Source organism: Micromesistius poutassou (assembly GCF_964030765.1).
Source record: "Micromesistius poutassou genome assembly, chromosome: 16".
Lineage (NCBI taxonomy): Eukaryota > Metazoa > Chordata > Actinopteri > Gadiformes > Gadidae > Micromesistius > Micromesistius poutassou.
In genome coordinates this window covers 12,053,777-12,078,844 of record NC_140286.1, presented here as the reverse complement: position 1 = coordinate 12,078,844, position 25,068 = coordinate 12,053,777, and the positions used below count along the sequence as shown (strand labels likewise).

Below are 25,068 nucleotides of genomic sequence, written 5' to 3'. Positions count from 1 at the left end.
TCAACAATATATATGTACCTGCTGATGGCAATGCAATTTCCTTCAGGATATCAATTCTAATCTTAGCTTATCTTAAAAATAACACACACTTTCATACTCAGGAGTTAATATATTTAATTAAAAAGACATAAAGCAACAGAAACAATCTTACAAAGGATACTTTATAGGCCAATACACCTCCAGAAACATTCCCCAACCGCTACTTTTAAGCACATATGTTTATTTTTCCTCACTTGCCTTTCAAATGTAAACATGAAAAAAAATCCTCAATAAAATGTGCATTTCACTTTATGAGGATATTATTGCATGCAATTTATGGGACTCCTCCTTGGTGAGTTTATTGTGGACGTCCTGGATCAATCTGTGAGCCGCAAGCTACAGTATCAACTCCCCCGGTGAGCCTGTGTGTGCCCAAGAAGCTAATAAAAGACCCGGCAACAATACGACACAACGGTTTTTGGTTTAAATGTTAATTGGACTCATATCGGAGGTTGTCCTTGTCGTACGAGCTGCATGTAAGGGTTGACCCTCACAAGCCGCAGGGGTCAAACATGAATCCAAACAATGACGGTGCAGGATATTGTCCTTTTGAACATGAAAACAATAATAACGAGTGGATTACAATTGATTTAAAAAAAAGAAGGAAAAAAAAGTTGTGAATGTGTCTTTTTTGTAAATGTGTTATTTATGAAAATAAAGTGCTAAATATTCCACCACAGGGAAACCTGCAGTGTTAGATGTAGGTTAAAGCCATTGCCATTTAAATATGTTTTAATACATGACATATTCCTTTTCCCGGTGATTCTTCTTCATGGAGTAAAATAACGGCTCTGATTGGAAAATCACGTGACAGATTGAGTATCATCACAAAGACTTCTGGGACTTTTACCTCCTAAATCAAAGGACATCCAAGCCCAACTCCCAAAGCTGTCCTCTCCTGAGGGATAGCTCTGGGGAGGAGGGGGGTGTGGGGTGGGAAGTGACAAAATACAACAGTATGAAGTGTGACTGAAGACGAATAAGAACGAGAATATTTTCAGTGAAAATATCTCACCACATTTCCCCCAAAATATATTCTGCGTACTTTTATCTGCCCCATTATCACCATGAATCTCTTCATTCACTTATTCACTAACCCTTCATTCATTTATTTGCTTACCCTAAACCTATCACTATGATTCTCTTCATTCACTTATCCACTAACCCTTACCCTATCACCATGACTCTTGTCAATCACTCATCCGCTAACCCTAACCCTATCACCACACATCTTGTCCCCTCACTGCCACCGGTTCCTCATCAACACTGTGTAGACTGGCAACTGTAAAAACACACTTATTAAAATCCCCTTCTGGAAGCTTCATCCACTTACGCAAATGCGTTTTCTTTCTGCAGAACAGCTCCTTAACGAAGTATGAAACCACCCCTCTCCACCCCTGTGTGGTTTCTGGTTTCCGGCCCAGGCTAGTGCCATCTCCACCCAGAAGATCTGCTATAGCATATAGCCCTGCTGGAGCCCAGACTACAAGAACCCTATAACCCCAACCCTCCCTTACACTAACCGTGGGTAAAAAGCACATAAAAGTGAAGGGGAAAAAGGCACTGTGCGAGATTAACAGATGCCCTTTAAATTTGGTTTTGCGAGTTTGCTGGGAATTTGCTGCAGCTGGTGTCACGTTGTAAGGAGTACTCTCTGCTGTCCTCCTCTCCACACAGCGGTGCGAACACACAGTCCGACCAGGAGCAGTATGACCGACACAGGGATAGAGAACTGGACGAAATGAAGCAACAATGCTATTTTTAAGTCATTTCTTATTTTAAATATACATATCTTGTGTCATACAGAATCAGAGGAAAGCTGTGTCCTCACTCAGAGTGTACTCAGAGTGTAAGGTCGTTTCAATAGTGTGTGGCAGTACCTTGCAGCATCGTCTGAGTCAAAATCAATATATATATATATATATATATATATATATAGTCACCTGTTTTGTACAACATGACAAAGCATAGACATACGATCGAGCAAACATCATACCTATTTGAACATTTCAGGACCACCACCACGGCAGGGAACATACTTCTATAATTCAGCTAAGCGGGGCATGGAGGGCACTCTATATAAAGAGACGTGACGTAGGCAAGAAGTTCAGGGGCCATCAATTATTGAGCCTGAGAAGGGGTTGGTGCCACAATGGGGCAGAGAAGCTCTCGCACAGATATGTCACATCCACTCTGGCATTGGGATAAACTGAAAGGAAGCAAGTGTCAATAGCTGACGGACACACACACACACACACACACACACTGTTTTACAATTTCCCTACATGAGTGATTATGGAGATTGGTGTGGATTATGGAGATGGAGGAGGGGTGATAAATGGGCGGTTCCCTTTCCCCGAGGCCGCTGTTTCTCCGATACACTCTCCATGTGGTAGAGAGAAAATGTGGAACTCTCTACCCACTAATCTAAAATTAGAGACCAACTCTAGTATTGCTTTTAACAAAGGACTCAAACAATGGCTAAAATCTAAACAGCAGTGCTCACATAAATAGTTCTTAACAGGTTGATTGCTTGATCATGATGCCTTTGCTCTGTAGAGTATGTAATTAACATGTAACAATGCATTTTATTTTTTGTTTGTTTGTTTGGTTCTTCTCTTTACTTTCTTTCTATTTGAATTGTTCTATCTTTTCAAAAGCCAGTAAGATGTTGTGGACTGCTATGTCCACATTAAATAAACATTAATAATAATAATAATAATAATAATAATAATAATAGCAAACCCTTCTTCCACTACCAGGCCTTTGGGGCCTTAATGCTTTCTGTAGAAGCGTTACCTTTTGTTGACCTTACACTTTGAACACAGTTGATACTGGACCCACACATGCACCCCCATCCATCATATCAGTTTATACCCTCACATCCACATGCGTATGCTTTTTGTTGTGGCCTAGCACAGAGTGGTTGTGGCTGTATCACACACTCATACACACACACAAACACAAAGGCGCACGCACACACACACACACGCACGCACGCACACAGACACACAACCACACACACGCAGGCACACACACATGCACAGACACACACACACACCCACTCACACACACACACACACACACACACTCTCACACACACTTGTAAAGCTGAGTGGTTTGACTTGCATCATTGTGTTGTCACCATGGACCCCTTGAGGCCTCTGTTAGGGGCTGCCCATGAAGAAGTGTGGAACACAGAGTACCTCACAGAGGCAGAGAGCACCAAAACAAACCCAGGGGGGGTTCACTGAAAGGGGTTTCTATGAAAACCTGACGAACACCCCTCCAGCCAAGAGCCTAGTGGACGATGTAGAGCAGCTGAGGCCTCTGGGTGGAAGACAAGGCGGTCAGGTCACAAGCAGATTTAGGGATCCAAGTGTAGCATAGCTCAACCATGATTCATATGGTCAAACAGGACCGTACCTTTACTTTAAAAACAACAGTATATGTTTAAGTTAAGTTTAAGGTCGATCCAGTACATGTATGTTGTTTTTTGAGTAGATAGTTTTTTATTGTTGCTTTTTGAGTAAAGGTATCAGATTTTGATTATAAAGTGTGTGTGTGTGTGTGTGTGTGTGTGTGTGTGTGTGTGTGTGTGTGTGTGTGTGTGTGTGTGTGTGTGTGTGTGTGTGTGTGTTTATATATAAGAATGCATATTCACATATCAAACTCAGCTGTTTACCTCAACATCTTACTGGTTTATATGTGGGTACACAGTGCCACCTTGTGACTTGCAGCAAATGACAGCAAGTCCATAGTCTCAGCCAATCGTCATCACTACACATCGAAATGTAGGAATGAGAACAAAAATACAAATACGGGTAAAAATACACACATATCTATGTAAGCTGCGTGTTACAAAGACCAGTTCTCTATCTCACTCCCAATTTAACCCCAAAGAACCAATGTATCTAATGCCAAATCGGTCCCCTGATGCAGCAGGGATAAGATCTGAACCTTGTGTTGGGAGGAGAAGGGGAGGGATCGATGCCAAAGCCAGCCAACAGAGGTGATCAGTATACTGATCCACCACGCCCCGCCCAGTGGGGGATGGAGAGGGTCATCTTCACCCTGCCTGTGAGGAGGACAGGGGAGCAGAGCTAGGGTTAACCCTACATACATACATACATACATACATACATACATACATACATACATACATACATACATACATACATACATAGTTACATACATACATACATAGTTACATACATACATACATACATTATTACATACATACATACATACATATATTCATGTATGTATATTGTCACACAGAGCTCACCGCCATCTAGAGAACATGATATGTATACACGTCATTAGAACCTTATCTCATTCTAAATGTTTGTATTAATATATGATTAATATATAATGATATATGATTCTGATGATGATTCATCTAGAGTGCAAAATATAGACCCATTAATGCAATAACAATGATCATATATCATAATATCTTTCATAAAGTACGTGATGTATGATGTAATGATGATGTAATGCAAAATAATGATAATTTCATAATTAAATTTAATTAATCCAAAAGCTTTCTTATTTAAGAGTCGTTGATTCACTGATGTTTAAGGAGCTAATTACCTTCAGTCGTGATGAAGTACGTCACAGCCAAGAAGTGAAGAACGTTTTGACATGCAGCAGCAGAAGACATTCACATACCGCCCCCTCCCACAAGCACTGTCATGTGGACCCGGCTTCCAGAGCAGCTCACACACAAGAGGCTGATCTGAGTGAGCTAAAGCACCGGAAGAGAGACAGTACCATCTTAAATTATTGTTTTCGTGTGGACTATTGTTTTGTTCGGGTATTGTCTTGTAACGCTGAAAGAGTCCTCTAGGTGGCAATGTACTCCACATCTTGTATGAAGATGATGAAGCCAATGGTGTTCTAGTAAAGTCGTAAAGCTGCTACAAAAGTGGTGATTCAGCTCCTGAGGTAGACTACGTGTTTCCACTCGGCGGTCATCAGCAGGAATAAGCACAAAACATAACACTCTGCTTGTGTGTGTGTGTGTGTGTGTGTGTGTGTGTGTGTGTGTGTGTGTGTGTGTGTGTGTGTGTGTGTGTGTGTGTGTGTGTGTGTGTGTGTGTGTGTGTGTGTGTGTGTGTGTGTGTGTGTGCGTGCGTGCGTGCGTGCGTGCGTGTGCGTGACAAAACACACATGACCTGTCATGGAGAAAAGCACAGAAACGTGCATCTTCTTACGTATTGTTTGCATTGTAACTCTGAAACAGCAGCGTGTCTGAGGTTGAACGGGGTCAGGTTGTCATTGTGCAAACAAGGACAACATACTGTAAAGGACAAACCGACTCGCCTTTGGCTAGGACTGCTGTCTATTTTCACATTGATACATAATACCGCAATACTGCATTAGTGATTGACTTGATAAATTGTAATTACTGTCATGAACTGGATCACTGAGCAGAAATGATCATTCATGCTTGGATGCATAGTATAGAAATACATTGTGTAAGTATAAACAAGGTTTTTACCATGGCGAAAAAACGCCTGCTAAAAATGTGATTTGAACTGCTTTCATTTAAAATGCTTTGTTCCTCATAACCTTGATGCTGGGAAACCCAGTCCCCATCAGCCCATTCTGAGGCATGTTGGCTCCACATGAATCAGAACGTCAGATGGCTGTGTGTGTGTGTGTGTGTGTGTGTGTGTGTGTGTGTGTGTGTGTGTGTGTGTGTGTGTGTGTGTGTGTGTGTGTGTGTGTGTGTGTGGAGGGGGGGGGGGGTGGGTTTGAGTGTGTTTGCATAGACATTGAGTGCCGGTGGCGGTGTAATTCTGCTTGTTTTGGCATGGTGAGGATGTGTGATGATCTCAGCGCTGTCACAGGGCCATTGATGATGACAGTCACCTCCAGCACACATAGAACCTCAAACAAAACTAGATAAATCGAAACCATATCCTCCCTACGAAAGCTTAACCATAAAAGGACATACAACAACACACAACTATGGCAATATAATGGACACTTATGGATTTAAATGATTTTAATCAGTTTTTCGTTTTAAAGCATATTACATACTCTGCACCTAAAACTCAACACAACCATTAATCCCTTAACTATATATCATCACTTCCATAAGTAAAACCAGTGTGGGTGACTGCGTACTACGGGGCGAAATCAAAAAGCTCCGCTTCCTTCTCCTTCCAGAAGGCGAAGCTGCGGTCAATGTAGTTACAAATGTCTCCGTTGCTGAAACGGGAGAAGTCTGCCTCACTGCTACGCTGGTCCGCCGTCTCCGTGTAGGCGGCGGCGGCGGCGGCGGCCCCCCGGGGTACGAGGTGGTCTCCGCAGACCCCGGGACCTCCGCGGGCCGCGGGTTGGCCGAAGAAGCGCGCCTTGGCGTCCTCGAAGCCGTCGCCCCAGCGCCGCCGCCCGGCCTGCACGTCCCGCACCACGGCCTTGTGGAAGTCCCGCACCGTCTCCCAGGGGAATTGGCCCACGTGGTCAAACACCTCGAAGCACAGCAGGTGCCTCATCTTCCTCTCCTCGGGCGCCAGCTCCTGCTCCAGTATGCGGAAGTAGCCCAGCATGAAGAGCTCCAGGGTCAGGTCGTCGTGGGTCGCCGCCACCACGCCGTCTGACGCCCTCAGGAACTGCTCGGGGGAGTACGTGGTCCGGCAGGAAGCCGAGGAAGCCGCGGCCTTCCCGGGCCTCTCCGCTCGGACGTTCCTCCAGGAATGCAGCATCTTGTCCACGGCGGTTGTTTGGCAGCAGAACTGTGACATGGTGGTTCTCTGGCCGGCCCCGGGCTCCTGGACCCCGTCACCTTCTGGCCCCTGCTCCTGTCTACGCCTGGCTGCTCTCACTGTGATGGCGTACGCCGATTTCTTCCAGTGGCTGAGGAACAGCACGACAATCCGCTCTTTCCTCAAGCTGACGGTCTCCACGACGGGCGTGACCACGCTGTGCTCACTGACGGAGGGCCTCACTGTGTGCTCTACGTTGTTGTTGTTGTTGTGTAGGCTGTTCAATCCAGACAGCGTCTTCTGTCTTGCTTCATCCCCCCCTTGGCCTCCCCGGTCGCCCTGTTTGCTCGCGTCAGCGACAAACCCGGCGAAGGGATAGATCCCTCCGAGCTTGCCCTCGAAGTTCGACCGCAGGTCTCGAACCGACACCCCAGACTGCTGGATCTCCCGCTCCGCCCTCTCCCTCTCCCTCTGCGCTCGGCTCTGGCCATGGGCCTCCAGGCGATGGCTGAAGGCTGACGCCATCCCGACGTGTGGTATCCTGCAGCCGGCGGAAGCCTCCGCAGGTACGGGGGCTCCCGTTACGCCCTGCCGCCCGGCGTCCCGGCCGAGCTCCGGACCGGCCGAACCGTCTCGTGCCCCTTCCATCGTCCCCTCAGCCGCACTCTTCTCCCCGCCCTCCCGGACGCCGGTCAGATGGGACAGGAGCTGCGACATGTTCCTGACGATTTCAGCCACGCGGGCGCACCATGCCGGCAGCGGGAGGCGTCCGTCCGGGTCCATCTGTTCCTTCAGCGCCTCCTTGTTGAGGGTGACGTTGACCAGAGGATCGGGCAGCACGGTCCGCAGCTCCTCGGTGAGTCTGGTGAGCTCCAGCTCGAAGGCCTGGCAGCGCTTCTGGACGGACACCTTCTCGATCTGCGTCTGGAGGTACTCCAGGTCCTCCTCGGACAACAGCTCCCCAAAGGGCCCCAGGATGGCATTGTGGGTCTGGGAGTATTTCCAGCCATCCACTGCTACAGGCCTGTCGGCGATGGCCTGGGAGACAGGGTTGGTCAATCAGCACACATGCAGTTTGTGTTATTGTCAAGATGTGAATATGACACATTAACTGTCATGGAGAAAAGCTCAGAAACGAACTTCCATCCTGTAAATAGACTGTGTAACATGCATCTTCTTACTATACTATATAGTATTGTTTGCTGAGTCATTGTAACTCTGAAACAGCACTGTGTCTGAGGTGGAACATGGTCAGTGTGTCTTTATTTGTGCAAACAAGGACAACATAACTGACAAATTGACTCGCCTTTGGCAATTCAACAACTAGGACTGGTCACATGCACAGTTATTGTTATTATTATGTTATTGTCAAGGACGTTAATCCATCTCCACATCCCTTCTGTTAACAGGTCTTTTTTATTATTTATTTTAGGGAACAGAAGTAGCATTACAAGGCAAAATCTGTCCCACAATGGCGCCAAGCCACACCTTCCGTGTGTGGATACTAGTCACAACATACCTTCACCTCCCTCCTCTGCTCCTCTTCATCGCCCAGTCGCACCTGCAGCTGCCTCACCATCACCTGCCTCTTCCACTCCGCGATGGGCAGCCCCGCCTCATCGTGGGTGGGCACCAGGGAGTCGATGTCGGCGAGGATGACCTCCGCGATGGGCACCTCCCCCTGCCACAGCTCTTCCTCAGCGTCCGGCTTCTGTCAGGGTTTCAGCAGGGAACAGGGCTTGTACATTACAATGCATCATGGGAGTTGTTGTTATATAATTCCCCCCAAAAAGTTAAAATACAGTAGCCTAATCTGAACTTGACTCGCGTGAGAAACGCTGTGGCAGTTTTAACAATGTCAATGTCTCAACGACAAATAACGTCACGGTTCATTCTTAAACAATGACCAAAATCACCATTACTATCAATAACAGTCCTATGCTACTGTACGTACGAAATAAATGTGTTTATTGCGATGTGACGTCACGATGTACAAGCCCCATACAGGGTTTGGACATCCGACAACAACACGCAATACGTCATTCCATCCAGCCCACACGGGAACCCCCTTACGTGCATGAACAACCAAAAATGACTGAAAGCGGTTTCTTCTATTTCTATGAACGTGTTGTGCATCTCCATGCAGATCTTGCCAGCCCCATATGGACGTGACAGCTGGTTCACCGTTTGTCCCGTGAACACGGCGGTGAAGCCAGCGTGCTTCATGGAGCGCATGGCCTTCATCTGAGACGACAGGGTGTAGTCCTGGTCGGGCGGCCTCAGAAGGTTGAACGACCCCACCACTGGAAGGAAAACGCTGTGCGTTCATATTCAGACCATGAATTCATGTACTTCTGTTTATCGTCACAGGACGTGCCCTGCCACACAATCTGAAATGTGTGTCATTTGAGATGGTTTTAATAGACATGAGAGGCACTTAAAAATAGTACTTATAAAATAGGTTAACCTAAAAATGGGTTAACCTAACTAATTGTTAGTGCTTGGCACTTGTTTCTATGAATATATGTACTGTACCAACAGCGATATATTGTTGTTTCTCTTTCTTCTGACAAATGTACTTATTGTAAGTCGATTTGGGTAAAAGCGTCTGCAAAATGCCCTTAATGTAAATACAAAGGAGACATTTGTCATTGGTCCTTGAATTATGACATCACCAGGACAATATTTAACCAATCAGGAGCAGGGCTGACTCACCCGAGGAGGCAACTTGCACCTGCTGCATCGTACCCGAGGCGTGTTTGGTGGCCAGGGATACAGGGGGCTGGCGAGGGACCGGGGACACCTCTTTCACTGGCTGCTGGACACACACACAAACACACATGCACGTGTACACACACACACACACACACACACACACACACACACATTGACACATTCACTCAGACGCAAACATGCTTACACACACATACACTCACTCACACACACGCCCGCCCGCGCACGCAAATATGGCCACACACAAGCACGAGCACACACATGCCCATGCACACACACTCACACACACATACAATCACTCAAACACACACACGAAAACATGCACACACACGCACAAGCACACACAAGCACACGCATGCAGGCACACAAGAGCACCCACCCACCCACAGACAGAAACACACACCGCAGTGATGGTGAGGAAATACAGAAAAATCCAGCTTGTACTTTCTGGGGACTGGTGATGGACAAATTAAAAAATAATGAATTCCTTGAAATGAATTGCTGGAAATGGGACATGCAACTCATCCTAATCAAGCTTCATTTGATGTTTTATTGAGTCTTTGGGTGCAGTGGGTGAACAGTGGGTACATTATGCTGCCTTCCCAGAGGTTCAGTGCACAGTACAGTAGGCCCGCTCCTTCGTCACTCACCTTGCTGTTCTCCATGCCGCACGGGGGGCAGGAGAAACACTCTGCTTTCTCAAGTTCCACCAGTGTCTGGGGAGGGAACATACCACAATAAAGCAACACAACAGGGAGGTATACATTGTTCATCATTTCACCATGACTTTACCAGTGAAGCTTTAGTTGAGTACAATTGTTTTGTTCATCTGTGAAATGTGTCATACACAAATACACAAATCATACACAAGTGCTGAATAGCATGCAATATCCAATTTGTCATATTGTAACGTTGCATCATTGTTAGTACCCTGGTATAAAAGCATGATCCAAAAGCAAAAACAATGACATAACAGGGTAGATTAGACCAAACTGTCCAACAACCGTTCAACGGTCGACAGACTTATCCAGATGGAAACAGGACACAGTCCTCTGTTTCAGAGGCCTGAAAGTAATCTCTTTAATGTCTAATACAACCCCCCCCCCCCCACACACACACACACACACACACACATACACACACACACACACCCCTGCACACACACACACCCGCACACACACAAACACACCCCCCACACACCCCCGCACACACACACACACACCCCCCACACCCCCCCCACACACCCCCGCACACACCCCCGCACACACACACACACACACAAACACACAGATACACAAAGACACACCCCCCACACACCCCCCACACACCCCCGCACACACACACACACACACACACACACACACACACACACACACACGCACACACACACACACACACACCCCCACACACACACACACACACACACACAACCCCAGAGCGAAGGCACACATGGTTGAAGCCGTGTTAATGTACAGATCCTGTGTGCCACTGTGCCTGGCGTGCAGCACAGACAGTTGAAACAGGAGACGGGTCATTGACTGTATCGTACCCCCCCTGTAGTGTGTGGAAGTTCAGCGTGACATGATCTGCTGCTTCCGATAACCATCACCCTCCACGCGATTCCCTTTTAATCCGCCCGGCCACTCGCAATCAGCTCCACACAGGTGTCACATCGTCTTAATTACCATGCCTTGATTACCAAATACACTCTAGACCCGTTATGTTCTGCCAAAATAACAGTGCTGCCAAAGATACAGGCCGGGCATTAATGAATTTAATGAACAAAGTTGGACACCATTTTATAACTGTATAAGACAGTAAAAAGACAGTATTTTAACTGTCTATCTTACTTTATTTACTAAAGCAGTTTATTCCAGTTTATTGGAATTTATGTTGACACATAAGGTGAAGAATTAGATATCCCAGTGAATTGATATTATATATATTATATGATGTAATATTATATATATTACATCATGAATTGGTTCCACGTTATTATTCTTTTTGCCCATGCTTGACCATCCTCATATATTCATTTAAGGAATAATAGTATCATTTTTATAAGCATGACAACATTAGTGTTGACATTATACTTTGAGTATTAACAGAGCATAAATAAAATAAGTTACTTCATTAGTTCCCTCATTAGAATGTCATTTCCCTCTAAAACATTCTTACAAAAGCAAATAATACATTTGAAACAAAGTGGGTTATCAATGGGAGTTATTTGTAGGAATGCATGCCTATGGTACTTACAGTTGTTGGATGGTAGTTTAAACAGCTAGCCTGCAGGCTCAAAGACAAGGTGTGCAGAAACACGGGCAGGACAGAGCGGTTGTTGTGGACCTCTCCATGCGCAGGCTGCTATCAATTAAACCCCCACCAAAGCCAAGGAGCAGCCCCAGCAGTATGTAAACCCTGGATGGGGGGCCTTCTGAGTGTGCATAATTAAACACCCAGGATAGGGTGACAAAATACACAACTGATTGTATACATTAGAAACAACTGGCAGAAATACTAGGGCAGGGAATGGGTGATATGATTGGTGTCAGAAGAAGAGAGAGAGAGAGAGAGAGAGAGAGAGAGAGAGAGAGAGAGAGAGAGAGAGAGAGAATGTATCCACTATGTATAAATATCTATTCTTTGATATAATGCTAATTTGGTCATCAAAAGTGTATTCAATAGAAATGTGGTTTTAGAATACACAAAAGACTGAATTTGTATCATGTTAGATTGTATTTTAAGATTTAAAACTTGAATTAAATATTTTTAAAACCACAAAATGTAATATCACGTTCATTCATGTCAAGGGCAGCATAAACACATAGAACACATTTTGATTTGGTTAAACCCATGTTCTAATACACTTCTCCTATCCTAACAAACACAAAACCATAACCCTTGGCATGTCTTGTCTGCCGTAACCCAATCCGTCCTGCGCAAAGTGGCTGGTGGTTAGTCCTACAGCTTTGTCCTGCCACGGTACCTGGTGATTACGTCTACTCGGAGGGGATTAGTCCCCTTGGAGGAGCTGGAGCTTAGCACATCGTGAGTGTGTCATTAATAATGGAAGACTTCACAACTGCAACGGGCTGAATTGGCTATGATAAAGAGCATAAGGTATTTAAATGATGTGCCAATACATCTATCGTGAGTCAGGTTGTGTGTGAATTAAAGAAAATAAGGAAATGTGTCCTTACAGACAGGGCGTTAGATGACAAGTAATCAAGAGATCAGAAAAACTAAACACACACAACATGGAAATGCTGCAAGTTTTTGAACACATTTATTTCGCTTGATTAAACTTTTTTTTTTCAACAATTTATTTTTGTATTACTGGTCCACAAACATGAGAATAAGACACCAGCAGAGAACTCCTGAACATTCACACATAAACATGAGCACAGAGACTAAGGATCCCTCCCCCTCCATCTCCTCTGTCCCTGGGGTCGAGGGCCCCTCTGACCTCCCTATCCCACCAGATCCTCTGGTATACAGTATCCCGTCCTTGGGGCCGAGGGCCCCACTGGCCTGCCACTCCCACCAGAACCTCAGACATCCATCCCCTCTGCAACCAACCCTGAAAACGTGCAACGTCCGACTCGAGCTCAGCAATCCAGCACTGCGAGGACATGTGACACAATAAACAGGCTGGTTTCTTACTCATCATGGGTATCAATGGGGAGATAGAAAGAGAGTGAGAGATGGAGATACAGTAGAGAGAGAGTTAATTATAGCATCTGTGTGTGTGTGTGTGTGTGTGTGTGTGTGTGTGTGTGTGTGTGTGTGTGTGTGTGTGTGTGTGTGTGTGTGTGCATTTGTGTGCGAGTGTGTGTGTGTGTGTGATAGGACCAGACACAGCAGTTTTGGTTTCATATGCAAGACAAAGCCAAGAAGAAGGATTTTCCAGTTAGTCATCATCACAAGGTATTGGTGGAGAGAGCAGATTTTACAAGCAGCACTTGGGAGTTATGGGATGCACCGGGGAGTGGAGCAGGTTGGGTTGATTGCGTCACTAGCAAGAATTAAGCAAAAGGTACCCAAGCGAATGGAGGAGGGACAGTAAGGGGAAGGGGAGAGGGACAGAGGCCAAAGGGGGTGTAGCAAGAGAATCAGACCCGCATGCTTGGATCCACAATGGTCGTTCATTCGTTTCTTTTTCATAGGCCTTTCAAACACAAAAAGCATCAAGTCATCTATCGCTAGACAAATATAGACCGCTGTGCACAAATAAACCGCTTTAAAGAGCCACTGCTCTCGCTTGCTTTCGAGTTTCCACAAGTGATGGACTTTAAAAGGACTTCAAATAAAGTGTTTGTTTTGAGTGTAAGATGGAGCTCAGGTGAGATATAAAGTGATAATGATTCTGATGATTTCTGTTGCTAGTAACAGCGCTACAATTTTAACAACATCTGGGGAATAATGTCAGTGGAAATGTTTCAGTAGAATTACTGCATGTTTAACACACGCCAAACAAAAGTGCAACACATCCTTCATAATGAAGGTCTAGTACATATCATCTGTTCCAAAGGTCTTAAGATATTAAGATGTTATGTATTACATCTAACATATCAAGAGTAATAAACCACATTATAAAGGTTTAGTAAACTAAGATGACCCAAGACATCATTGGAGATCAAATGCAACTCACATCCGCCCTTTTAATTGTGAAGAATTGGGAATTAGTTTGGGTTAAGGCTTGGTAGAGTATTCTAATTTCAACAGTAGTCTAAATTGCACATTGTCCGTTAGGTTTGGATACACCAACAGGTTGGCTGGCCTGAGGCATGCCTCTCTGACCCAGACCCAGACCGCTCAAACACACCACGGCATTGTGATACCATTTCAATCTAGTATTTTTAAATCTATAGTATTTTTGATCTTTGTGATAAGGGTTTGCTTAATATATTCATTTTTAAGCATAATTAACATTCAGAATACACCGGTAGACATCCTAATAAAAACCCTAATGATTGATTCCTGGCCATGGAACTGCTCACACCAAGCTAGTGATACTGTATGGTTGTTGAGGAGACAAGCACCAGGCGTCCAAAAACATCTAGTCACTACAGTACAAAAGCAAAAGTCAGGGGAAGGGTTAAGTGCACAAGTTATACAACATGATAATAACAGCAACTGTAGCTGTGGTTACAGGCCATACCAAACTACTCTAAAGCATCTCGGGTAAAACGTCTCCTCGCCAGCACACCGACTCAGATCGTGAACAGGTAAACATCACTTGTTCTGGTAAATGATAAATGTCTCTGGATTGAAACGGGATTTCAAGGTCCAGCCGTTTGCGTTTGGGACACGTGTGTGCAAAATGAAAGACATAAGGTAGGTGGAGAAAGGGAGGCACTGTGTGGTGCAGAGAATGTGCTGTTAATTCAGCTCTCTGCTTCTGAACACATTGTAGGTCCCTGGCAGATCCCCCTGTTTGTTTGTCTATTAGCCTCCGTTACCTTTTAGCCTTTGGTGGACCCAAGTGTAGCCTCTTTCTGAACGTAACCCCTAATGGGGATTTAATTTGGAACCTTCATCTGGTATCTTTGCAGACATCAATACATTATTATTATTATTATTATTATTATTATTATACATGCTCCTCCTCATAGTGGACAACATGGGTTCATATGCTCATCTGATCTCAAACATTAAATGAAGGATTGCAGTGCTTTGGTTTAAGGAAACAACCGAGTAAATGATAAGAGACATTAACTCAATAGAATAAAGTGCCATGCAAAAAAGACAAAGTAAATGGGTCCAAGACCCCCGCCATTAATACATTACAGTGCATAAAACGTAAACAGACTCCAAAAGAGGAGAAAAACAAAACAAGTCCAAGGGGCACCCATCACAGTAGATGAATTGCTTTGTGTATAGCCACCACAACCACTTTCTTAAATTAAAGAAAGAAAAAAACAGTGGGAAAACATAGATTTACATCATAGCTCAACATAAATCAGACCCTGCCCTCTTTCTCAATAACTTATTTACTTCTCTCTTCTATTCAAATGCTGATTGATTGCAAAGGCTCTCTTTCTATGTGTTTGTTTCTGTGTTTGCGTGTGCATGTGTGTGTGTGTGTGTGTGTGTGTGTGTGTGTGTGTGTGTGTGTGCTTGTGCACACTCACGTCTGTGTGTAATATCCAACCGTAGCCTGCTACTCAAAGCTCTCAGTGAGCTGTGGGGTCGGTTCCAAACTGAGGTCACGTCTAGCAGGGCTTCAGTGTCCTATTGTCCCCTCCCTCCCCTAAAACCACAGAGAGGAACACGGGCCTGTCTGGGATAAAGACTACACAAGAAGTGGGTCAGGCTATTTCTCTCTTCCTCGTCTGACCATATCCATGGAGCAACAGAGTTTGGTTAGCATGGATGGATTTATATGTACATAAAATATTTGCGGAGGGGTATTTCATGAACCACATAGTAAATATCTGGAGGGTAGGATGGGGCTAGGAGAGATTGGGGGGGGGGGGTCTACAGGGGAATAACTAGATAATGATAGATGTACTACATGTACTACTTTATGACGTGGACATGGGAGGGCAGCTACTTACAATTATTTTCCGTACCCAGTATAAGATAACGTCATGAACAGGGAAATAGTGCGAGGCGTCTATCCTCTGGTCTCTACAGGGCAGGGTTAGGGCGAGGTCAGCGGGGAACAAACCGTGCAGGGCTCGCTAAGGCAGCAACAAAAGATCAATTAATACATGAGTAAAAAAGGCGGCCATTTTGGGATGATTTGGTTTTTTTTCAGGTGTGTGTGCTGGAGAGTTGTTTATGACAGGGTGGGGGTTTGGGGAGGGGGGGTTACACCGAGCATTATCTGAACGGGCTATGAATACGTTTGTTTATATGATCTATGTACATGGTGGTCAGAAGGTAAATTAAGCTTGTTTTGTTGTGTTGTTGCGTTGTAGTTTCGTCCGGCTCAAAAGATGGCCGACTGGACTGCCTTCCTCCTGGAGAGCTTAGACCTGGAGAGGAAGAAACACATGGCACAACCACGATAAGGTATTGTAGATGGGAGAGAGAGGGACTCCCCTCAAACAGCAATTCCAATACAAAGGCAACGTCCTGTTCTATAAAGGATCTTGCCAATATATATTTTAAAAAATACATTATCAACATGATGTATTTATTTAATATAAAAACATAATGATTACATTTTTATTAATTCAATATAAACATAACAGCTCCATTTTAGAATTTGAAATAGGACTTCTTAAACATACTTTACAAACAGGAAAGTTATGAAGAAATGAATGCACTCGTGATGTCGGAAGAAAACCCTTTGGGATGAGTCCACTAATCAGCTCAACCATAAGGCCGCGTCCAGGGCATCGTTAAGTGGGTGAACTCCCAGTCCCGGCATCTCAGCGCTCAGGGAGCTCACCTGATGGTGCCAGCCAGCAGAGGGTTAAAGGCATACAGCCAGTCGTGCATCTCCTTGTCGTTGCTGGCCTGCAGTAGTATCCCGCGGTGTTCCGTGCACACCGCAAACGTGTTGGGGGTCTGCGGAACACAGTTTACATTCTCAGCACGCGGGAGGGAAACGTACAAAGTACATTTCCGTTCACATTTAGGGCATTGCGCAGACGCATATATCCAAAGCGCCTTACGAAGTACGTTTGTCAGAAGAAAGAGAAACAACAATATAGCGCTGTCGGTACAGTAAGGATGTTCATAAAGTACTGATAAACAACTAACACCCACGCTGGGTATTTAGATATGTACATGTTTTCTTTTCTCCCGCAAGAACAGGCTAGGGGCCAGGATTAACTGGTGGTACACACTGGTTGTCTCTAGCCTGACATCCCCAGACCCGATTCACAAATGCCTATTAATCTGGAAGCTCTGAGTTATTTTTCTATTTCTTAAGGGCTAAGGGCTTTCAGGATTAGGGTTAGGGTCAGGGTCGTGGTTAGTGTTAGGGTCAGGGTCTCAGATGAAGGAGACGTACCCACAGCAGAATCTGCGTGTAGGGTCAGGGTTATGGTTAGCGTTAGTGTTAACTTAGTGTTTAGGTAAGTGTAATTGTTAGTGTTAGGGTTAGGGTCATGGTGAGAGGAGACTTACCCGCAGCAGAGTCTGCTTGTAGGGTTAGTGTTAGTGTTAGTGTTAGTGTTAGTGTTAGGGTCAGAGGAGACGTAGGGCTAGGTTTAGTGTAAGTGTTAGTGTTAGTGTTAGTGTTAGGGTTAGTGTAAGTGTAAGTGTTAGTGTTAGGGTTAGTGTTAGTGTTAGTGTTAGGGTTAGTGTAAGGGTTAGGGTTAGGGTTAGTGATAGTGTTAGTGTGAGTGTTAATGTTAGTGTAAGTGTTAGGGTTAGGGTTAGTGTTAGTGTAAGTGTTAGTGTTAGTGTTAGTGTTAGTGTTAGTGTTAGTGTTAGTGTTAGGGTCAGGGTCAGAGGAGACGTAGGGCTAGGGTTAGTGTAAGTGTTAGTGTTAGTGTTAGTGTTAGTGTTAGTGTTAGGGTGAGTGTTAGTGTTAGTGTTAGTGTTAGTGTTAGTGTTAGTGTTAGTGTTAGGGTTAGTGTCAGGATCAGAGGAGACGTACCCGCAGCAGAGTCTGCTTGTCCTCGCTGTATTCCACCTGGGCCGAGGACAGGTTGATGACGGCGCGCTCCACGCTGTCCCTCTCACTGCGGTACAGGTAGACGTAGGGGCGCCGCACCACCACGTAGCGCTTCACCCAGCCATTGGAGTGGGGCTCCAGGAAGTGGAGGTAGCCCTTCTTAGACACGATGGGGCTGAGGCGGTGGGGGGGGGGATTGTTGTGAGAGTTTTTAGTGAATTTACTGAAAAGCGGTGCAACGGTAAAAGTAATGTGTAGGTTGAAAGGTGGGCGTTAAAGCAACTGTAAAGCAACTGTGACGCCGAAGCACTCATCTATGCAATTGAAATTGACCAGTCTAAAAACATGGGCGTAAAAACCAGCAGGCGGAGGCAGAATAAACAGACGGCAGGACAAAGTGTGCTCCACTCTGCAATGTGCCTCGGCTCCACCTGTGGTGTGGGGGTGCTCATTGATCAACATGGGGGCGGACTGAAAGCAAATACGCTCTACGCTTGAGCTTTGATGTGTTCAGGCCCTATGTGACTATACTGCACCACTGACCAGTTAAGGGATGTGGAACACACCAAATGGTGAATGGTGAATGGACTGCATTTATATTGTGCTTTTCAAACCCGTGGCCACTCAAAGCTTTACAATATTGCCCAACATTCACCCATTCATGCACACATTCACACACCGACGGCGGAGTCAACCACTCGAGGGGGCAGTCAGGGTGAGGTGCCTTGCTCAAGGACACCTTGACACTCAGCTAGGGGGAGCCGGGGATCGAACTAGCAACCTTCCGGTTACCAGCCATCCCGCCCTTCCTCCTGAGCCACATGCCGCCCACCAAGAACAAACAAAGCATAGTCCTCAATCATGAAGGCAGTAGAGAAGTGCAGGCAGATGCCTTGCAGATCTTCTTTAGCTTTCACGATAGCATGGTCCTGTATGGAACCACATGAGCCATCAGCCCGTACCTGACACGGATCTCCTGGATGTCTGGAACAAAGCTGCATCCTCGCAGGGCCTTCCTCTTGTCCACCGGGCTGAACGGGTCCAGATCAGGAGTAGAGGCCCCTGAACCTGGCTCAGTGTGTCTGCACCACACACACACACACACACACACACAAACAAACACACGTCATGTACACTATGAAACAATATGAATGTTGGAACAACAGTAATCTTGGATCCAGCAGTCCTACTATGTTATTACATAACTTCTGGGGCGGGGGGGCAAACAGAGCCTGGACCAGAATTTAAAAACTGAAAAAAATATATATTTGATTTATTCAATCAACGATTATTTGTAAGTTTTCAGAAAAGGATTTGAATGATTGTATTTCTACAGTGGCGAGTGTACACCATGTGGATTTGAAACCTTTACAGACATTTCTTCTAGTCTTCACGTTGGGTTCTGAACAGGATGTTCTAGCTTGTTTTCTCACCGACTACAGGATGAGTGTATTTATTAATGCTGGCTGAGTTTCTGCTCAAACCCTCAGTTGAGCAGGTTTTTTTGCCATCACACTTTAGATTATGAATAATCTAAAGTTTATGAGTAACAACACTATAAAATTCACAATTGACATTCAAACTAGTTCACTCTCATTCTATCCTCTATCCGCAGCTAAAGCATTCTTTTCTTTATGACAGTACCCTAACCTTAGTCAATTGTTAAGACTGTAACATTATACAACAACAAAAGACCATCCTCAGCACTAGCAAGTTGACCATTGTCCGTCTAGACAGAGTTTAGAGATGTACGTGCAGATAGGTATGTGTGTGTGTGTGTGTGTGTGTGTGTGTGTGTGTGTGTATGTGTGTGTGTGTGTGTGTGTGTGTGTGTGTGTGTGTGTGTGTGTGTGTGTGTGTGTGTGTGTGTGTGTGTTTGTGAGTGTACTTGATCACTGGGCCACTTTTTTCTTTTTCTCTTTGTTTACATTGCATCTTTGTTTACAGTGCATTTCTGGAACTTAGCCACTTTATAATTAACAGTTTACACTTTATACTTGACACTTTTTTTTATAATTTATAATTGATACTGTTTATACCGTCTATTTTGTTTGCCCTATTTGTTGTTGTCTTCTCCTTACTTTAGCATTTTGTGTAGCATTTTCCCGTAGCGTCTACTTTTGTTGTATCAGTACTTTGTATTCTTATTGTATTTTATTTATTTTGATCCTGTGTTTTTCTACTGCTGCTGGGATATTGCAACAAACAAATTTCTCCTACGGGGGATTAGTAAAGTTGTATCGTATCGTATCGTATTCTTTAGAGATTGACTCTCCGGTTCTGCATGACAGCTTTAATAGGTGATTGTGTAGGGAACCCTTGAGCGTCAGTCCAATGTTGTGTTTGCTGAGAGTCGACCCTGTGCCGTCGTCAGGATAAACAATTTACCTGATGTCATAGTTCCCCTCGACCAATGAGGGGCAGGTGGAGGACGGGGTGAGTGTGCTCAGGCCCGAGCAAGTGGAACTCATCAGAGACGCCGACATCTCAGACAGCTGAGCACGCACACACACACAGGCACACACACACAGGCACAGACACACACACACACGCACAGCAAAAAGGGACGAACGATTCAACACAAAAAATACACACGCATTGAGAGATGAGATCATTTGTATAAAGTATGGCACACACGTATATATTTACAGGATGTGATACTGTGATATTTTCTATACCATCGAAGGCAAGACTTGTATGAGCCCCATGTTAATAAAGGACATGTCAGAGGGATAGCAGAGGCCTTTCTTAAAGAAGGGGTGAGCAGGAACACACTCATGGAGGAGGTGTGAACCAGGGAATAGATAATAAGGGTGAGGAGGGTTCACGTGGGTTAAAGAAATGAATCCTTATCCATATAATGATGGGTGGCATTTACAAATCAGCATTAGCATTAGGTAGGTAGGGGGGTAAGCAGGCAAGCTGATGGGTAGGAGGGAAAAATCAATGAGGGAATAAATATTTAAATCAATAAAACGCCAGGAGGGGAGGACTCTAGGGGGAGGGGCTCCAAAGGGGAGGAGCTACAGGGGGAGTTGGTGGAGTGAAGTCAGGTTGAAAGGTCGAAGGTGAAGAGGCCTTTTTTTTAGAGGGGGCGGGGCGGGGCTGGGGCTGGGGCTCACCTTGCTCTCACTGGCACTGCTGCTCACCTGGCTGTACTCCCTGTTGAAGGTGTGCATGAGCAGACGCAGACACTGGGGCGCGCAGGGGCGAGAGAGGTGCAGAGAGAGGAGGGAGAGAGAGAGAGAGAGAGACAGAGCAGAATACATTCATGTTATTATTATGCTATAAAATTTAAAAATATATGATAAGAATAAAACAGAGAGTCTTAGAGAACTCTAGAGGAGGTTTTAAAGGTCTTAGAGGACTTAGGACATAAGTGCTGGACAGGGTAGTACTGGACCAGGGTAGTACCGGACCAGGGTAGTACTGGACCAGGGTAGTACCGGACCAGGATAGTACCGGACCAGGGTAGTACCGGACCAGGGTAGTACCGGACCAGGGTAGTACCGGACCAGGGTAGTACCGGACCAGGGTAGTACTGGACCAGGGTAGTACTGGACCAGGGTAGTACCGGACCAGGGTAGTACCGGACCAGGGTAGTACCGGACCAGGGTAGTCACCTTGGCAGCCAGCTCCCTCTGCCGCTGGTTGGGGCTGAGGGGGGCGGGGCTGAGGGGGGCCAGGCTGAAGGGGGCGGGGCTCTGCGGGCCGGGGCTCTGCAGGGCCGGGGGGGCGGCCGCGGTGGGGCTCATCACGGGGCTCGGGGCGGGGCTGAGCTCGCTGGCGTCGCTGGTCTTGTAGAGCGCCTCCTGGCCCGCCTGCAGCGTGGCCTCCAGCTTCTCCCTCAGCAGCAGGTAGTGTCTGGTCTTCTCCACCTGAGGACACGCACGCACACGCACATAGACACATAGACACACACACGCACGCACACGCAAACACACGCACACGCACACGCTCACAAACGCACACACACACACACACACACACAAGCATGCGAAAGATCAGGTGAGCGATTCAGAGACAAATATTGTTGTACAAATGCTGTAGGTTTGATGAGTTTGCCGCCCTCTAAAGGACGGCGTAGGTATCATGGACAGCATGTGTCATTTTAGACGTAAAATAGAAAGAAAAAAAAAGAGAAAAAAGAGAAATAAACATCATTAATACAGATCTGCTCCAAAACAAATGCAATCACTCCAACACACACACACATACACACACTCCAACAAAGAACACTCCAACACACACCCATACCCACACTCCAACACACACACACACTCCAACCCACACACCCACGCACACACTCCAAAACACACACATTCTAACACTACATTCACACTACATGCGTCTGTCGACGGATCTCATTGACTTTGCATGGGGCGCTCTCGAAATACATTATGGGTCAGTCCGTTCTGTCGGCTCCGTGGCCTGCATGAAAAGTTTAGAAATGTTAAAGTTTTCGGGCAGCAACGGATCCGTCGGCCAATCAGATCGCGGTTACGCAAATACACTACTCTGCCGCTACTTGGAATCTGTCCAATGAAATCGCCTTTGTGATACAACCCGGGAAAACACACAGATATGTCAAAAAGCCGGCCGGCAGCGGGGGATTTAAGAATGGAGGAGAAAGTTATCATTGCTGTGGGCAATCACCCACATTCATTCATTCATTCATCATTCTGTTTGACCTGGGGCAACACTCTGCTTGCGACTACGGGATCCATTTTGAAATAACAGGAACAAGCAGGAAGAAGCAGGAAAAAGCCGGCTTTAAGCGGGGAGCGAGCAAGCGAGAGAGAGAGAGAGAGAGAGAGAGAGAGAGAGAGAGAGAGAGAGAGAGAGAGAGAGAGAGAGAGAAGAGAGAGAGAGAGAGAGTGAGAGCGAGAGCGAGAGAGAGAGAGGGATTAATGCTATTCCAGATAAGAAGATGGTAACGGTGCAGCAGGAGCTTCCAGGTTACTGTGTAGTGCAGGGGTCAGCAACCTTTTCAACATGTAGTGCCAGTTGGACATTTTCTCGTTAATGAGTGTGCCTTAAGGAACAATATATTAAATATTAAGCTGAATTATGACACAGCGACCAAAAACATTTCCAGAAGACCTGGAATTGTATTATTTCCATATAGTCCACAATCATGCATCAACATTTTAAAGTTGTTATTTGTTGTTATATTTGCAACATGGGCTTACAAATTATAATTACATATATCCCATCTTAAAATACTGCTTTCAGAAACTCAAAAACATATTTGCACTGTGAGAAATGTAAAAACAGACATTATATGAGAATTATGGAAACATCCACATCAATATCTTTAAGACATGTACAGCTTTGCAAAAAAACATGTGAAGGCCATGCATACAGGCCACTTGCAACAATCTTTTAAATATTATCTTCTCTATTACTCACAACACGAATAATTGATGCCAATTCAGAACACTGTACTGCAAAAAAAAAAAACTTTTTTTTTTTTTTTTGCAAGTGTGCCAATGATTATGCGTCCACATACCAGTGGTGGCACGCGTGCCTAGGGTTGCCGACCCCTGGTGTAGTGTGTTTAACCAGCAGTCAGCCGACTAAGAAGCATCACAAGACCTGGAGAAAGTTATCCTTGCTGTGGGCAATCGCCCAATTCTGTTTGACCAGTCCCTGTCCCTGTCCCATCCATTTTGAAATAACAACAACAAGCAGGAAGAAGCAGGAAAAAGACAGGTTTAAGTGGGGAGTGATTTGATTGGCTGCAGTCTGCGTCTACAAAGACTACTCCCCCATATGTCAGACACACCCCCAGTCATCCGTCGACGGACGCATGTAGTGTGAATGTAAGGTAACACCCACACACCCACACACGCACTCCTACACACACACCCACACACACTCCAACACACACACCCACACACACTCCAACACACACACCCACACACACTCCAATGAACAGACAGCCATTGCCACACTCCAACACACACACACACACACACCCTCCAACACACACACCCCCACACACACCCTCCAACACACACCCACACACTCCAACACACAGACCCACACACACACACAAACACCCACACTCCAACACACACACAGTCCAACACAGAACACTCCAACACACACCCATACCCACACTCTCCAACACACACTCCAACACACACACACACACACACACACACACTCCCACGCATACACAGCCACAACAAGACAAACGCACCTCCTGCAGCAGGCTGAGCTTCTCCAGCTCCCACTGGTGGTCCAGGATGAGGCTGTCGCTGCGCGGCCGCCAGCCGGCCAGGTTCTCCTCTCCGCGGACGTACGCCACCGACGTGTCCAGCACGCGCCGCCGCCGCCGCTGCATTCCTGCGGGCGGGACGGGGGCGACGGGGGAAAGGTACGTTAGCGAATTCTAGCCTGGAGGAAGACGAGGGACGAAGGAGCAGGTTGGGTGGTGGGATGCAAGGACGTCGATGGGACGCCTCGTGTTTTTCTGTATTTGTGGTGTCACGATTTAGTCGTCGCGTAGGCTGTGAATGTGCTATGGATGAATCTAGATGAATCGTGTATCTAGATACATGATTCATTCATGTATCTAGATACATGATTCATTCATCATGTATACGATGAATGAATCTACAGTAGATACACAAAGCATGAATCTAGATACACAAACACGTATCTAGATACACAAATCACTTTTCTAGATACATGATGAATGAATCTAGATACATGAATCATGTATCTAGATACTGTACATGAATCGTGTTTTTAGATTCATGCCATGAATGAGCAGGTAGAAAATCAAACCACCCATATGTTATTGATATGTTGGACCTTCCAGGTGGGTGTGGATCACACTGTCCTGTCCCAAATGGAATGAAATCGAAGGTTACATCATTCAATGTAACAGAATGTAATGAAGCATAAGGTTATGTCAAACGTCACGCAATGCTATGTACTCAAATGTAATGTAACATAATATGATGTAACACTGTAATGGGACAACGT

At 45.6% G+C, this 25,068-nt stretch overlaps 2 protein-coding genes across 6 annotated transcripts in view; both read right to left on the bottom strand.

The window, feature by feature from the left end:
- Window positions 1–6,176: 6,176 nt before the first annotated feature.
- LOC311361349 (espin-like protein) lies at window positions 6,177–13,050 on the bottom strand (the record flags this gene model as incomplete). The annotated part of the gene is made up of 6 exons (XM_084481515.1): window positions 6,177–7,796; window positions 8,284–8,469; window positions 8,943–9,061; window positions 9,474–9,576; window positions 10,142–10,207; window positions 12,958–13,050. 6 exons carry the CDS (start codon window positions 13,048–13,050, stop codon window positions 6,177–6,179), a joined length of 2,187 nt encoding a protein of 728 aa, XP_084337641.1.
- Window positions 12,963–25,068, bottom strand: part of LOC311361127 (kinesin-like protein KIF1A) — a 34,776-nt gene continuing 22,670 nt past the window's right edge. For all 5 annotated transcript variants that reach the window (XM_084481329.1, XM_084481328.1, XM_084481330.1 and 2 more), the window contains 8 exons: window positions 24,278–24,423; window positions 21,693–21,947; window positions 21,192–21,263; window positions 20,458–20,564; window positions 19,032–19,151; window positions 18,052–18,244; window positions 16,894–17,012; window positions 12,963–16,474 (listed from right to left, as the gene is read on the bottom strand). In XM_084481329.1, coding sequence (XP_084337455.1) covers window positions 16,429–16,474; window positions 16,894–17,012; window positions 18,052–18,244; window positions 19,032–19,151; window positions 20,458–20,564; window positions 21,192–21,263; window positions 21,693–21,947; window positions 24,278–24,423 — 1,058 coding nt within the window. In that variant the 3' untranslated portion in view covers window positions 12,963–16,428. The remainder of the gene's footprint in view (window positions 16,475–16,893; window positions 17,013–18,051; window positions 18,245–19,031; window positions 19,152–20,457; window positions 20,565–21,191; window positions 21,264–21,692; window positions 21,948–24,277; window positions 24,424–25,068) is intronic.